The 17,678-nt window shown below is 39.3% G+C and overlaps 1 protein-coding gene across 1 annotated transcript in view; it reads left to right on the forward strand.

Annotated features, from left to right (window-relative positions):
- Positions 1–17,678, forward strand: part of htr2aa (5-hydroxytryptamine (serotonin) receptor 2A, genome duplicate a) — a 104,922-nt gene that overhangs the window by 41,462 nt on the left and 45,782 nt on the right. The window contains exon 3 of the mRNA XM_077002054.1: positions 10,065–10,265. Coding sequence (XP_076858169.1) covers positions 10,065–10,265 — 201 coding nt within the window. The remainder of the gene's footprint in view (positions 1–10,064; positions 10,266–17,678) is intronic.

The following is a 17,678-nucleotide window of genomic DNA, read 5'->3' on the forward strand; positions in this document are numbered from 1 at the left end:
AGAGGAGATGAGGAAGCAATGGGTAGGTTTGGTGTCAAGGAAAGGAACCAGGAAGGACAGATAGTGGTGGATTCTGCCAAGAGGATGGAAATGGCTGTAGTCAACACTTATTGAACATAGGGTGACCTATGAGAATGGATGGAGGAGTACACAAGTAGACTACATTCTGTGTAGAAGACGAAACCCGACAGAGATTGGGGACTGTAAGATTGTGACAGGAGAGAGCGTGGCCAAACAGCATAGTATGGTGGTGTGTAGAATGACTGTTGTGAAGAAGAGGAAAAACGTCAAACCAGAGAAGAAGACCAAATGGTGGAAACTGAAGAAGGAAGGAATGTGGTAAAGAGTTAATAGAGGAGCTGTTAAAGGCGCTGGGTTAGACTTGTTAAGGACAGGAATGGTAATGTTTTAACAAGTGAGGAGAGTGTGATGAGAAGATGGAAGGAGTACTTCGAGGAGCTAATGAATGAAGAGAATGAAATGGAACGAAGAGTAGAGTTTGGAAAGTTTTGGAGGGGATGAAGAAGGGAAGGCAGATGGACCTGATGACATACCAGTGGAGGTATGGAAATCTCTAGGAGAGATAGCAGTGAGGTCTTTGACTCATCTATTCAATGGAACGGTTGAGAGTGAGAAAATGCCAGAGGAATGGAGAGGTGTGCTGGTACCCATTTTAAGAACAAGGGTGATGTACAGAGTTGTAACAATTAAGTTGATGAGCCACACAATGAAGATCTGGGAGAGAGTTGTAGAAGCTAGACTTAGACAAGAGGGAACTATTTGTGAGCAGCAGGGTGTCATGCCAAGAAAGAGCACCACAGATGCCAACTTTGCTTTGAGGATGGACAAGTACCGGTAGGGTCAGAAAGAACTCCAGAGTGCTGTCTGCTCGTAGAGCTTGTCAAAGCAAGCTATGAACAAAAGGGAAAGATCTGACTTATTTTTATGTTCCCTCATTCCGTACATGGAAAAAACACTGCCACACTGGCAAAGGATGCTGGTTTGCATTATTTTTAAGGAGGCTGCTGGTCTAATGAATTTACATTTCAACACTTTATTAATAATTCAGACGATACAGTGGTATTCAAGAGAAAAATGTTCATTTGTCTCGTAGAGAAATTTCTTTTAGATCCGGGGTGTCACGTAGGGCAACGCCCCCTCTCGTAGCTGTCACTCCGGGTTCCCTTGTGTCTGTGTTCCGTGCCTGTTCATCCCGCCCTGCTCGTTTGTCTCCGTGATTCCTCGTTTGTTACCACGCCCCTGTGTCATTGTTATCACCTGTCCCTTGTTTCAGTTCAGTGTTATAAGTCCCAGTGATTCCCCAGTCTGGTTATCTGTGGTTTTGTTCATTCTGGTAATTGTGGTCCTGATCTCCTGCTTTCGTGTTGCCGTGTTCGTGCATGTTATCCTGTTTGTAAGTACGTCTTGTAATCGCTGCCCAGTCGCCCTGTGTATTCTGTTTGGTTCAGTTGATCTGCGTTCTACCTGTGTTTTGTTTCTAGTATTCGTTCTGTCATGTCTCTCCGTGTTTCGTGTTCGGACTCCCTCTCGGATCTGACCAATGCTTTCCTCCTTGACCCTGAGTTTGGTATTCCCTTTATTAAATCTCGCTCAAAAAAATTTTTTACGTGCTGTATAGTTACTCGTTACAATTATAAACATGTTAGCTGGCGCTGTCACCGGGTCAAGCGATCAGGCTGTCTATGAGAAAACTGCGCATGCTCCGGTCGTGTCTGATTTACTCTGCTGCTGCCTTCACTGAACACTTGAGCTTTGTAATCTAGGTTCACTTGACACGTCGTGACTGGTGCAAGGGTCCGCGCGGCAAAAATGGCGCGGTCGCGTCGCGAGGTCGTGCGACTCTCGATTTTTGTGCGTGCAAAGTTACAAGGTGGAATTCATGCACTTGTTTGGTAACAGCAGAAGAGTGCATCAAGCACTAGTTAGGTTAAATATCTTAGCTAACTAACCTAATTATGTTCATGGCGTGCTGCAGAATTCACTTAACATTAGCTGGCAATAAAGGCGACATGCTGACTAATCATGTGTCCATTTTTATAGTGTAGTGTTTTTATAGGGTAAGTGCATTTATTGAGGGTAAACGCAGGGCAGTAGGCTCACCCTTAGAATCCAAAGGACGGATTTTACGTCCAAAATACACCTTGTTTTCTCAGCTAAATTAAGGCGAATTTGTACTTCTGTGTCAAACCTACGACGTAGCAGGACATAGGTTATCTGTTTTTTTGTGTACGGGTTAAGTGTTAACCCCAGTTTTTAAAGTACATACAGAACACTTGTATTTGTGATCTTTGACATCTTTGTAAGTGATATATAAAAACAATTGATAATCAAACTTTGTTGGCTTTCTTTAATTAATTCAAAACCCAATACTTGTACTTTTTACTTTCAATACTTGAGTAATACATTTTAAATAATAGAAAAATAAGGTTAAAAATAGATTAAATAAAACAAAAGCTCTTTTCTGATAATAGCACAAACTTATTATAGCTAGAGCTCAGCATCACAGAAGCAACATAGTCAACATAAAAGCACAAAAACTTAGGTAAAAAAGTTAGGTATACTCTGTAAAATGCTGTTTATCTGTACAACCTAAAAAAAGACATTAAAAGTATTTATTTAACTAATCTATACTTTCGAGACTGACCATAGTGCGACTCTGCGAACCTCCGCGAACGGCGGAAGCGTTCATACTTGCCCCGGCATGTGGTAGTATAAAGAAACACCCCTCAAAAACAGGGGAAGGAACATTGAACTGATGAATTTTAATGTTGCTATGTGTTTCAGGTTTGAAAAGTGCTGGAATTTAGGCTAAAGTACTTGAAAATGCTTGAAATTGAAACTACTTCGTTTCACAACAAATATCTGTCTGACTGAACAGTTTTCTTTTTGTAATTCCAGGACAAAACATGAGAGAACGTGAAGACGTTCAGACTGGGCGTTTTGAAAATAAACAATCATTAAATAATGTGATAAAAAAACACCATGAACAGATTAAAATAAACTGGTTAAAACGCGTTTGAAACCAAAACTATTATAAAACATGTCAGACATCAACTTGTCATCAGAATGCTACTCATAATAAAATAACTAAACACTCCCAGCAAAGCAGCGATTTTTGAAAAAATAAAACTAAGACGTACCTTCAGTTGATATTGAACACAGACACTTGGCGTGAACTGGTGCTTCTGTGCTTCGGTGCTTCAGTCGATCTCGCTTTTACCTGTGACTCTGAATAACTGAACGTACTCCAGGCAACTGGTGCTCAAATTCAAACTAGTGATTCTCGGCATTCATTGGCTGAACAGACCATGCACCCACGATTCTGTCCAATCACCACACAGAACTGTTTGCTGATCTGTTTCCTGATGGATGGATGGCTGGATGGATGGACCGATCTCCTCTCTCTCTCTCTCTCTCACACATACACACACAATATTTCTCTGACCCCCCTCCGCAAACTTATTGCTATATATTGCAAAGTTTTAACAGGTTATCTTATGGGCCTTTCTGAAAAAAATCTCCTAATGCCTTATATCTTTGCGCCTCCTCAGAAAAAGCCCTTGATTGCCCAGGATTGAGGGACCAAATATTTTATATTATTCACTTACTTGAGCAGAGTGGAGCAGTATTGCGTTCTAAACTTGTTGCTTTAAATGTCATTTCAAATATAAGGCTGTTGTTCAGTACTTTGTGTATGTAATTCAATTTACAGCTGGTTTGGTAGCAGAGTTATTAATGTATATTTAGAAAATTGGAAATGGGAAATTTTACATAATATTTTACTTCAAATCTTAATTCACTATAATTCCAGCTTTGGTCAAATGAAGATGTTAGGCTGCTGTTTTTGGTTCAATATAATTTCTTTGATAACATGGAATTTTAATATACCATGCATTTACTGTTTAAAAATGGAAAATTACTGTGAAGTTACAAAAGGCATTGTTCTGTGTTTTTACACTGAAAACTGCATTTTTACACTGATAACTACTAAATTAACACTCAAGATCCTTAAAAAAATATACAATCCTGTTATAAAACAAGAAATTCTTGTAATTTAAATTTACAGACTTTGACTGTATATTTAAAGGAGTTTTCTTAAAAAAAAGTAATTTTCCTGTATTTTACAGGTATATTCTCTTATTATGAAAAAGACAGAAAAGTACTGTATTTATTTACAGTAAATATCTGTTAAAAAATGTTTTTTTTTACAGTGCAATTACTTTAACCAGTAATTTTTTTATTTCTTTTATATTTTTTCCCCACATCGTACCTCACATACATAAATTACAAGTCGGTTGTGCTCCGCTAATTATGAGGGGCCGGTCTAAACCAAAAATGCCAGGGCTGATTTTTTGTCCCAGTCCAGCCCTGCTCCGAAGTAGGTGCGCCGCCTCATCTTCCGTGCAATCTCCGCCTCCGCTTGTGTGTTATGGGGATCCAGCAGGTGATCACCCGATGAGTTACTCTGAAGGATTCCTGCAAGTATGCACGCAAAGTCTGGTAAAATGTTTAGTGGTGAGATTCCAATAATGTAAAGGTGCATATTTCAGTGAAAAGTTAATCGAACTGTGTAAGCAAAGGCGAGTTTTGAGAGAAAAACAAACACGAGACACCAAAACACTGAGGCTGTCTATTGGGGTGTCATCGTTGCAATTATCGTATGGTTTCTGACTTTACCTTGGAAACAGATCACAGAGCGCTGCAATGGATGAGGAAAATGAAAGAAAGTATTGTGAGAATTACATGTTGGTACTCATCCCTACCAGGGGTGGAAAGTAACTAATTACATTTACTCACATTACTGTAATTAAGTACTAAATTACTTATGAGTAATTTTCTGAGTAGTTTTTGAAATATGTAATTTTTACTTTTACTTGAGTACATTTTGACCCAAGTAGTTTTACTTCACTACATTTGAACGCCCTCACATTACTGAGTAAAAAAATATTGATGGTGAAAAATTTAATACGGGCAGAAATTTCAACTTCTGAGTCCCAGAACCGAAGGCCAATTGCGTGGCCTTGCCTTGCGCGCGCCCTTTCCATTGTCTCATAATCAGGTTGTAATCTGGTGCACTTTTTTCCCAAAAGGATGAGATTGTTCTATCTTTAAATCTTCTATCTATCAGGTTCTGTGGGATCCTGTGGACATTTTATTGTGAAAAGTGGAATCCTGTGGGCACTGTATTTTGAATAGCTGGATCCTGTGAGCATTTTAAATAGTGGAATCCTGTGCGCATTTTGTTTTATTTTGAGATGTGGGATCCTGTGTTGATTTTATTTTTTATTTTGAGTTGTGGCAACCTGTGGACATTTTATTGTGAATAGTGGGATCCGGTGGACACTGTATTTTGAATAGTTGGATCCTGTGAGCACTTACCTTGAAATTGCGGGATCCTATGAGCATTTTTTAATTTTTGATGTGGGATCCTGTGGCCATTTTAGTTTGATTTGTGGCATCTTGTGGGCACCTAATTTTGTGTGCATTTTGTTAGTTTTTTGAATAATTTGTAATTTAAATTTCTTTATTCTTATCATAGCGTTGTCCATTGGACAATAGGACTGAAAATTGTTTGCACTTTATGGTATAGGTTGTGACTGTCCTTGTGCTGTGAGGAAGTATGTTTCTGAGCCCAGCTGATCTTTTTGCAAGTGTGGATGTGCACTTAAATACACTTTGAAATCGATTAAAACAACTTGTGCTGAATTTGGTTCATGATTCATCTATGCATTAAATAACTGAGAGTAACTAAGTAACTTTTACTCAAATTACATTTTAAATGAAGTGATTTTGTACTTTTACACGAGTAAATTTTGAGATGGGTAATTTTACTTTTACTCTGAGTAGATTTTAGGCAAAGTAATTGTACTTTTACTCAATTACAATTTTTCAGTACTCTTTCCACCTCTGATCCCTACACATTAAGTACATGAGGGGCTTCTACCTCCATTTAGAAAAAATGCTTGATTAATTGACTACAATTATGCATAGGACCCACCACATTCTGAGTGATACCCATTGAATCAAGAATTGCTTGAAAGTTTATGCTAAAAGAGTCACAGATTTTCCAAATGGATGTTAAAATCACCAACTATAATCACCTTATCGGCTGATAGCACAACATGAGGCAGGAAGTCCAAAAACTCCTGCAAGAACTCAGAATATGAACCAGGGGGGCGGTAAATAGTAATTAACATAAATGATTGTGAAGCTTTGTTGTCTGATAAATTTGATACAGTGACAATGAGATTTCCAAAAGAATTAAACTTGAGGCCAGATTTTTGAGATATGCCTATATCTGAGTCATATATTGTGGCGAAACCACCTCCTTGACCTTTTGGACAGGAGTTATGAACAGTGTTGTATAAAGTATTAGAGACCCATACTTGAGTAAAAGTACAAGTAGGCCTACTCTATCAAAAAATTGACTTGAGTAGAAGTTGAAGTGTTCTTTAAAACTTTACTTAAGTAGAAGTACAGAAGTATTCAGCATTTTTGTACTTAAGTATTGCAAGTAGTTTATTCTAAAATTTATTACTCAAGTACTGAAAGTAAAAAGTACAAGTATTGTGTTTTGAATTAATTAAAGAAAGCCATCAAAATTTGATTATCAATTGTTTTTATATATCACTTACCAATCAAAGCTGTCAAAGACCACAAATAAAAGTGTTCCGTATGTACAAACAAGTAGCAACTTAAAAAAACTGGGCTTAACATTTCGTACACAAAAAACAGATAAGCTATGTCTCGCTACGTCGTAGGTTTGATGCAGAATTACAAGTTCGCCTTCATTTAGCTGAGAAAACGAGGTGTATTTTAAATGTAAAATCTGTCAGTCGGATTCTAAGGGTGAGCCTACTGCCCTGTGTTTACCCTCGATAAATGCCCTTACCCAATAAAAATGAGCACATGATTAGTCAGCATGAAAAGAGACACAGATTACTGTTGCTAAAAACACAACTCAGTGTGACATCACCTTTATGATTGCCAGCTAATGTTAAGTGAATACTGCAGCACGTCATGACCATAATTAGGTTAGTTAGCTAAGATATCTAACCTAACTAGTGCTTACTGATAGCTAAAGCTGGTGTGTCTTCTGTGTGTTATATTTATAACTTACATTGATGTGTTTCTTCAAGTTCGAAGGTGAATTTTTGAAGGCCAATTGTTCACTCTCTTTAGGGAGGCAGAGATGGCACTTCATCCTATAGGAATTTACTTTCACTCCAGCAAACGCAAACACTGTCTCTAGGTAGGGCCAGGGTGGTCTCCTTCCTCACCCTCACCGCCACAATCAATCGATGTTGAAGGTGTGGAAGGTGCCAATATGTACATTAAAACGCCAACAAGCTTATTATGCAGCACTTATGCTGCTCTTCTGCTGTTACCAAACATGGTACCATCTCTTTTAATGAGATAAAAAGCGAAAAAAATTACGTAGTACCTAAGTTCAGTAGTGAAGTAGTTCTACTTCATTACTATACAACTCTGGTTATGAACATATCTATAGCCAGAGGGAGAAGCTTCGTTTAGGGCCATATAGTTGTCTGGCCGGGTCCAGGTTTCCATCAAACATGCATAGATTATGGTTGGTAATAATTTCATTAACAAGTAATGCTTTAGATGACAGGGATTTACTATTTAGCAGTCCTAGTTTCATATTTAAATGATTCGCAGAGGGTCTACAAATCTACAAATTTTTGTACACACGTAGTCAAGCTCAACAGCGTGTTCTTTCAGTTCTTTCAACGACTGGGCACTTTTCATAACCTTGGACATACTACCTGTTATCTCGTACTGCTTTGGTGTAGAATACAAGATGACGGGAAGGCAACGATAGGTAGCAAAACGAGGAGAACTTACAAAACCACGAAGCACAGAAAGGTAGAATACAGGCATGCAAACAACCACTGGCAAATGGGAATACCATAACCAACATCAGAATATGGAAACACAGGGACTATAAAGCACAATGCTAACAAGGACTAACAAGACACAAGTGGGAACACTGACGACAGGATTGTGACTGACAGAAGGAACTATGACAACAGATAACGAGGCAGGATAAACAGGCAAGGGAAAACAAAAGCACGTGGAACAGGGGACTGGAGTGACAGCTAGAGGAGGGGGTGTAGCCCTATGTGACAATATGTTATGTGTATACAGTATATATATGTGTGTGTGTGTGTTTATATGTATTTATATAGTGTAGGACATGTAGTGTAGGATATTTATGTAGTGTAGGACATGTCGCTCCCTTGCACTACACTATTTTGCACAGCTGTACAATGTTAACATCAACAACCATCTACAACACCATTAAACTAGTGGTGGGACTTTAACACGTTAATTTCGATTAATTAATTACAGGAAAATTAACGAACTAAAAAAAATTACGCATTTTAATGCATTTAACGCATGAGACACTTTTGCACAGTGGAATGTTTCTCAGTGCACGAGTTCCAGGCATACAGATTATATGGACGCACAATAAGATGAGCATGATGGAGATGACTGAAGAGGCTACGCTGCTGGATGGGAAATTTAAATATAAGAAACTTCCAGATGGAAGTACAAACACAAATAGTGTTATTTCCACTTTATGTAGGAAGGACTTCGCTTATAACAGGATCACTACCACCCTTCGTTACCACCTCAACGCAAAACATGTTGGGGCTAACGCGCAGGTCAGTAATGATAACTTACCTGCTAAATGTATTCCTAGTACGATAGGGTGAACAATAGGGTTGCCACCTAGGTTTGACAAAAAACAAGGACACTGTCATACGTGAACGTAAATTGTTGACGGGGGGGTGGCGAACGTAAAATGTTACCGGGGGGAGGGTGTAAAATGGACACAGCGAGAAAAAAAAGACGGATTTATAGTGTGCAGAAACAGTCTAAATAGTCGTTTGAACTAACCTAGTGAAAACCGGGACATTATTTTTCTTTTTTTGCCGGGACCGAATATTAAAAAGGAAAACCGGGACAGTGACGTGAAAGCCGGGACAGTCCCGGGAAAACCGGGACAGGTGGCAACCCTAGTGAACAAACGTCCGTATTTCCCGGGACATGTCCGTATTTCCCGGGACATGTCTGTATTTCACATCCTGTCCCGGGCGTCCCGGGTTTTTTTTAAGTGAGGAAATGTCCTGGTTTTATAATTACCTTCATTGGACCATTAAGAATGGATTAAACTTAAATAAGACTGGATTAAACTTTCGCGAGTGACCGTAGCGCGCGACTCCGCACACCTCGCGCAACCGGTGGAGGCGTTTAAACTTGACGCGGCACATTATTATGTTGGCTTGTTTGCAGTGTTGTTCGCTCACTGTGGTTGAAAATAAAGGCTTACAAGAAGTGCTGCAAATTGTGTCAGCTGATGCAAGTTACGAACTGCCGTCCAGAAAGACAATGTCGAAGAAAATCCAGCAGCTGTATGATGAGGAAAGGGAAGTAAAACAGGTTATTGTGAAGAGCGCCACAAATGTGGCTCTGACTGGGGATCACTGGACCTCTGTTAGCAACAAGAATGATCTTGGTGTGACAGCTCATATTATAGATGATGAATGGAAGGTCCAGTCATTTGCTTTGAGCATGCAGAAGACCACTTCTAGGCACTATGGAGATGCCTGTGGCAGAGGCCTGGGAAATGAAAGAAAAAGTATACCATTTAAAATGTTATTAAAAAACATCTTCTGATTTACTTCAATTCTTCTTATTCTTCCAATATCCTGAGCAAAACTCCCAAAATTAAACAACATTTTTGGTCAGAATTTCCAATGTTCTGAAAACTGTTTGCTCTGTTTATTGCACTCATCTATTGGTCTTTGTAGTAGACTGGTGGAAAAATAAACAAGATGTTGAAGTTTATGATTATGTTCATTGATTCATTCATCATTCAAACTTAAATTAAATAGAGAGATTCTGACTTCTGATATATATAAATGTACTCTATAAATATTAGTAAGATTAGTCCAGAATCAGTTATTAGAATATTTGGTACTCCAGTCTTTTAAACTTAAAACCTGTATGTGTTTCAGGTTACTCTTGGCCACTCCCTGCCATTATGTGTCCGGTTTGGATCTACTTTGATGTATTGCTGTCCACGGCATCCATTATGCACCTCTGTGCCATATCTCTGGACCGCTATGTGGCCATCCGAAACCCCTTCCATCATACCCGCTCCAGCTCCCACTCACGTGCCCGTGCCAAGATAGCTGCTGTCTGGACCATCTCTGCTGGTTAGTTTCTTGATATTTGTTGTGACATCATAGTATCATATAATTACAAATCTATTTCCTCATATTACACTAATACTTTCATTGAACACTATGTAAACACTACTTGCTCACAGTAGAAAATGACTACTATCGGCAACACTGTAACTACTTCTGTGTTCAGAGGAGGGGAAGCCGTGTTCAAGAAGTCAGTAGTTTAAAACGTACGATTTGAAACAAGACCTAGGTAGTATCATTCAAATACCTAGGTAGTATCATTTGGTGTGTTTGTGCTGATCAAGTCCTTTGCAGGCAGACTGCTGTCTGAAAGAGGAATAGTACATGTTCCTGACATGAAGTGATTCAGTATCCAATGGCACTGAGTCAATTCAAGATCAGTTTATTATGTGAGAAAAAAACAGCAACACATACAATACAGTCATGCTATGTCTGGTCTCTGGTTTCATTTTGACAACTAACTTCACAAATAACATATATCTAATATTTTAATGAAAGAATTTGCATTACATACTCCGACTAGTTTGGGTTAATGTTATAAAATACTCTAAAATGAATAAACACTCTAAAATAAAAATGTTTTTCCTTTTTATTCTTCACCAGATCTTATTATTTTTTTCTTACTTATTACCATACATGGACTTTCTAAATGTGTGTTCATTTTTATTAATTGTGCAACCAGAAACATATTATTAGTATTCTCCACTCTCTCAAATATAATGTAAATTAAAAGTGCAATAAAAATAATTCAGATGAAAAATGTTCCTGAGGGAAGAAAATAAAATAAATACAGTGTCTGTCTCTATATATGCACACACATTTATATATTTACAAATAATTTTCAAGTTTTGTAGTGACCAAAGTCTAGGTAGGTTACAATTAATTGATTTGTTGCATGTGAGTTATGCAAACATGATGTTGATCTGTTCCTGTTTGCTGATGTTTATATGAGGTCCTAAGAATCTGAAGTAATGTACAGAATGAATCATCTTCATTGACTGCATAAAACAGCGGAGTGTGGAGAGTGGACACAGACACTCAAGAGTTATATAGAGTAGAGACAACTAGTCATGTCATGCTCAAGCCATAGATAACACAGTGACTACTGGACGGTGGGCTTATAGTGGAAAAGTGAAGTAATAAAAAATGCTGATAATAACATTCTGTAGCTTTACTTTTATTCATGGCAACAGAGACGCAGAGAAGTTGGGTTTGCTCCAAACTGCATTACTATTCCAACTGCCCCAGAAACCTTTAAATATGCTTCTGTGAATACATCCCCTGATTTCTGAAAACACGTTACTTTTTAACACATATACAGTATATTGGGAAGCAGACAATTGTAACTTTGCAAAGTATTGCTGAATTTTAAGCAAGTAAACAGAGCATTCTTGCATTTTGGATTCTCTGGTGATTTTGACTTGGTCTGTATTTCTACTTCTCTTTTTGAATTAGCCCTCTGGTATTGTTTGCCCTCGCAGTGTTTTTGAAACTTGGGACTGTTTTTGATTTTGTCTCTGGATTACGCCTGTTCTGACCACGAGTACTAATTAATTCTTCCTTTATCTGCATACATCTCCTTGTGCTGTTATGTCTGACCCCTAACAGAACCAGAGGTGTGTGTATGTACCTATGTGTATGCTTGAATTCAAAGAACAGTTGACTGTATGAATTGCTTGATGGTGGAGAGTGTTTGCTTTTTTTTTTTTACATTGGGGGAGTTGGTATTTAGCCGTTCAACAAAGGCACCAGACAATACATGGGAGATGAGGAGCAAGTAGGCTGTAATTTGAGAATGAAACTGCTATTGTAACACTTTATGCGTCGTGGCGTGAGGGGGCAGACACAAACGCTGAGGAGAGTGAGATTTAATAAAGGGAATTCCAATGTCAGGGTCAAACAAGAAGGCATAGGTCAAGTCAGATAAGGAGTCCGAACATGAAACACGGAGAGACATAACTGAACACACGGGAAAACGAGGCTAAGACAACTGGGGTGAGTTTCTCAAAAGCGATTGAACTTTAAGAACGATGTAACTTTAAGAACGCCATTTTACGTCGGTTTCCCAAAACCCTTCTTATCTTTCAAACTTATGAACGAGTCCCTAAGTAGCACTTACTTGACTCCTCCCACGCGTTTGCTCAGAACAGGGTCTGCCAGTCGAAAACTAAACCACTGATTTACATACATTTCTATTCACCGTATTTCTCCACGCCCACTTTCAAGTGTATGTTTCTTCCGCCTTTGTGTTAGAACTTCCGGTCAGCTATTTTTGCATTAGTGTACACTACTACATTTTAATGATTTTTTTCATAAAATAGGCATTCTTGTCTATTTACTTCTTTACTTCCTAAAATTACAAAATGAATGCAAGGAAACCCATAGTATTGTTAACCTTGTAAACCCTGTAAAGCTGCTTTGCGACAACTTGAGTTGTTAAAAGCGCTATACAAATAAACTTTGATTGATTGATTGAAAAGATGTGGCCACTGATTATAAAATAGTTACTTATCTGATCACAAGCACCCGACACGTTTGCTTCATCGGAGCTTCATAACCGAGCCATGTCTCGGCATAAGGGTGATCTGGTGTTAGTTTCCCCTCCACAAAATGATAAGAGCAGACGTATGGACGTTTGGGTGGATATTTTAAATTTAGCGCCTTGAGCCTTATACGCAGGTCCTCTTCTTTGGAAGCCCGGTTACCTCATCAGCTCTGAGGGAGACACACTGCTACACCTTCGTGGTGCGCGGTGTGTTTACAAGCAGCGAGCCGCTAACACTTTTAAAACCGGCGTAGTGGAAAACGGGAGACTAGTGGCATGAAGTGTCTGTGCTGTTGTGATTGTACTTTGAGTCTCGTTGGTGAGACGCTTCTGTCACACGTTTTGGAATAAACCACATACGAGGTGCAGCAAAGGTACCGCAGACGACTGAGGGAGCTTCAAAACTACTGACACTGTCTGTTCTCTTCTTCCTAAAGATGAGCGCAGGTCAGTGGCGTTGTAACGAGTGTTAATAACGGAGTTTATACACTTTTCACATAGAAAACAACAGTTGCGTACATAACAGAGCTCGTAGTGTGCTCCAAACGTGACAAAGTCCTGAAGCATATCACGCCATATGTTTATATCAAAGTTTGTGCTTGTTTTTTTTTACTTAATACTTAATTTGTGTCCATTTTACATCCGCCCCGCTAATAATTTACACTCCCCCCCCCCCTACACTTGGCCACCTCTGCTCTAACTGAACATATTATGCTAGTCATATTGTGTTTGTTGTCGTTTTGCTTGTAATCGGTATCAGCGTATACGTAGCACCGGAAGTTCGAGCACAAAGTCAACCAATATGGCCCCGCCCAGTGTTGTCAGGAAAATAGCGTGAATATTATTTAGCCACAAAAGTGTCGTTATGTAACTAATAATCATGAAATCAAACAACAAAAAAGTATTAACACAACATGTATTTAAAAAAATTAAAATAGTTCATTTGTAATTGCTGTCCGTAGCATGCCAAGCCTACCTATGAATAGGCAATTAACCTATTCTAATAATCTTTAGAAGCAATCAAGCAGCAAGGATGGCAAACCGACCATGCAAACTAATTTTTTCTCAGGATGAACTAACACAAATGCTGGAAGAAATTGAAGAAAACAAGAGCATACTATTCTCCAAAGCTCGGGGAAGCTCAACAAAGAAAGGAAAAAACCAGAAATGGGAAGAAATTGCCCAGAAAATAAATGCCTGAAGTGCATACAAGAAATCTGCAATGGACATATGCAAAAAATGGCATGACTGTGCCAGTCATGCAAAAAGAAAGGGAGTGGAACTTGGTAAAGAGAGGGCTAAGACTGGTGGGGGTCAATCATCTACAACAGCCCTCACACCAGAAGAGGAAAAAGCCCTGGGAATACTGGGCCCAACTGCAACCCAAGGCATCACTGGGGGGATAGATGTAGCCTCAAATGAGTTCCTGACTACCCCACCTCAACCTGCATCCCCTGTGCAACCTTCTTTTCCCTCCAACAGTCCTGTCCCATCTTCTGGCCCTTCCTCTGCACAACATATTGAAAGGCCTTCACATGCTCTTGACAATGAATGTAGATGCAGCGAGGAGTTAATTTCTATTGAAAGCCAAATCTCCCGATAGAAAAAGAGTGTCTGCATTTATGCCATTTATGTGTATATTAATTAGTGGTGGGCGTTTTATATATATATATATATATATATATATATATATATATATATATATATATATATATATATATATATAGAGGCCTGTAATTGACATCATAGGTAGACCTCAACTATGAAAGACAAAATGTGAAAAAAAATTGAGAAAATCATTTTGTCTGACTTTTAAAGAATTTATTTGCAAATAATGGTGGAAAATAAGTATTTGGTCACCTACAAACAAGCAAGATTTCTGGCTGTCACAGACCTGTAACTTCTTTTTTAAGAGGCTCCTCTTTCCCCCACTCATTACCTGTATTAATGGCACATGTTTGAAGTCGTTAACAGTATAAAAGACACCTGCCCACAACCTCAAACAGTCACACTCCAAACTCCACTATGGTGAAGACGAAAGAGCTGTCGGAGGACACCAGAAACCGAATTGTAGACCTGCACCAGGCTGGGAAGACTGAATATGCAATAGGCAAGCAGCTTGGTGTGAAGAAATCTATTGTGGGAGCAATAATCAGAAAATGGAAGACCTGCAAGACCACTACTAATCTCCCTCGATCTGGGGCTCCACGCAAGATCTCAGCCCGTGGGGTCACAATGATCACAAGAACGGTGAGGAAAAATCCCAGAACCACAAGGGGGGATCTAGTGAATGACCTGCAGAAAGCTGGGACCAACGTTACAAAGGCTACCATCAGCAACACACTACGACACCAGGGACTCAGATCTTGCAGTGCCAGATGTGTCCCCCTGCTTAAGCCAGTCCATATCCAGGCACGTCTGAAGTTTGCTAGAGAGCATTTGGATGTTCCAGAAGAGTATTGGGAGACTGTCATATGGTCAGATGAAACCAAAGTAGAACTATTTGGTAAAAACACAACTCGTCGTGTTTGGAGGACAGTGAATGCTGAGTTGCATCCAAAGAACACCATACCAACTGTGAAGCATGGGGATGGCAACATCATGCTTTGGGGCTGTTTCTCTGCAAAGGGACCAGGACGACTGGTCTGTGTACATGAAAGAATGAATGGGGCCATGTATTGTGAGATTTTGGGTGCAAACCTCCTTCCATCAGCAAGGGCAATGAAGATGAAACGTGGCTGGGTCTTTCAGCATGACAATGATCCCAAGCACACTGCCAGGGCAACAAAGGAGTGGCTTCGTAAGAAACATTTCAAAGTCCTGGAGTGGCCTAGCCAGTCTCCCAATCTCAACCCCATCGAAAACCTTTGGAGGGAGTTAAAAGTCCGTGTTGCCCGCCGACAGCCCCAAAACATCACTGCTCTAGAGGAGATCTGCATGGAGGAATGGGCCAACATACCAGCAACAGTGTGTGCCAACCTTGTGAAGACTTACAGAAAACATTTGACCTCATTGCCAACAGAGGATATACAACAAAGTATTGAGATTAACTTTTGTTATTGACCTTATTTTCCACCAATATTTGCAAATAAATTCTTTAAAAGTCAGACAAAATGATTTTCTCAATTTTTTTTTCACATTTTGTCTCTCATAGTTGAGGTCTACCTATGATGTCAATTACTGGCCTCTCTCATCTTTTTAAGTGTTTAGGGCTGGGACGTGATAAAACAAATTAATCTAATTAATTAGAAGCTTTGTAATTAATTAATCGAAATTAATCACATTTCAGTATTTAACATGAGAAATATTAATTTAAGTTTGAATGAGGAACTAATCAATGAACATAATCAAACTTCAACATCTTGTTTATTTTTCCACCAGTCTACTACACAGACCAATAGATGAGTGCAGAAAACAGAGCAAACACTGGACCATGCAGAAAACGACCGCTCCGAGCTCCGCTCCGGTAACACTTTACAATCCTAAAAATTATTTTTCCATGAAGCAAACCTGGCGACTTCGTGGCTGCATCCATTTAAAAACACGTACGATTTGTAATTCACAGGTTTGAAAACTCGTTCTCGCCCCTACTGTGCAATTTGGTTAGGAATACAGCCGAGCTAAACTATCAAGTTGAAAGTCATCATAGTTTGCTTAACCATTTTGACCCAGTTCCCAACCCAACTTTAAGAATAGATTATCAAGTTGAAAGTCATCATAGTTTGCTTAACCATTTTGACCCAGTTCCCAACCCAACTTTAAGAATAGATTAACGGCGATAATTTTTATATCGCCCGATAAGAGTATCAAATTAATGAACGTTAATTCATTAATTTGATGAATTCGCTACAGATTCGCTACTAATATACTCGCTACTATATAGCCCCCTAGTAATCACTAGTGTGTGTGTTCTGACTGCAGATGCGTGCAGTCAGAACACACACACTAGTGATTACTAGGGGGCTGTGGATCACACGTGCCCAAAGCGGTGGGCAGCCCTAGCCCGGCACCTGGGGAGCAGGTGAACCCACGACCCTCCGGTCACAAGACCAGTTCCCTAACCGCCAGGCCATGACTGCCCCTCACTAGACGCATTGAAAGGACGGACAGAAAGGTGTTGCAGTCAATGCTTTATTAGGTAAACTTACAAAGATTATTGTTAACAGGCTATCGAGCTAACAAAACTATCGGGCTTCAGCTAGCCTCCGAACTGAACTCTCAAAAAAAAAACAGCGACTCTCTACTGTTTCTCCACCCCCCCCCACACACAACCGAGCTATCTAGCCCAGCCCCCCTATGCTTTCCCCCAATCACATATTTGTTTATGCCCTAAACAGAACGGAGCATTCTCAACTGTTAATAAACACGGACATTAAAAGCGGAGGACAAATTTCGATTGGGGTGTAAAAATCACAATTGACTAAATATGGCACATTTCATTTCATATATATATAAACTGTCTGCAAGTGAGTTGAATTTAATTAGTGGTCGGACAACTAATATTAATAAATAGTATGTTGTATTTCGTGAAAACAATAATTTCAATGTAGTATGTATATTTATGCGCAGTATTGAACTACGGATGTTGGATCAAATTTATGTGATGCAATTACGCTTTCAAAAGTACATTTAACTGTTCGTGGATTTGTGTTTGTACACACAAGCGTGCATAGTTCTGAGCGTTTTTAAAGGGATTATCAGCGGTCTCTATCTTTTTTCAGACATAGCTGCGCGTGAACTTCAGGTTAAGAACAACTTAGCGAGATACGACAGGGTCAGATCACTCGTAGATTTACGAACGAGTTTAAGTATGACGTGGGTTACGAAGAAAGGAATCAAATGTGGCAGGGAGTTCAGCACCTCACCAACTATAA

This window comes from Brachyhypopomus gauderio, chromosome 4 (genome assembly GCF_052324685.1).
Source record: "Brachyhypopomus gauderio isolate BG-103 chromosome 4, BGAUD_0.2, whole genome shotgun sequence".
NCBI lineage: Eukaryota > Metazoa > Chordata > Actinopteri > Gymnotiformes > Hypopomidae > Brachyhypopomus > Brachyhypopomus gauderio.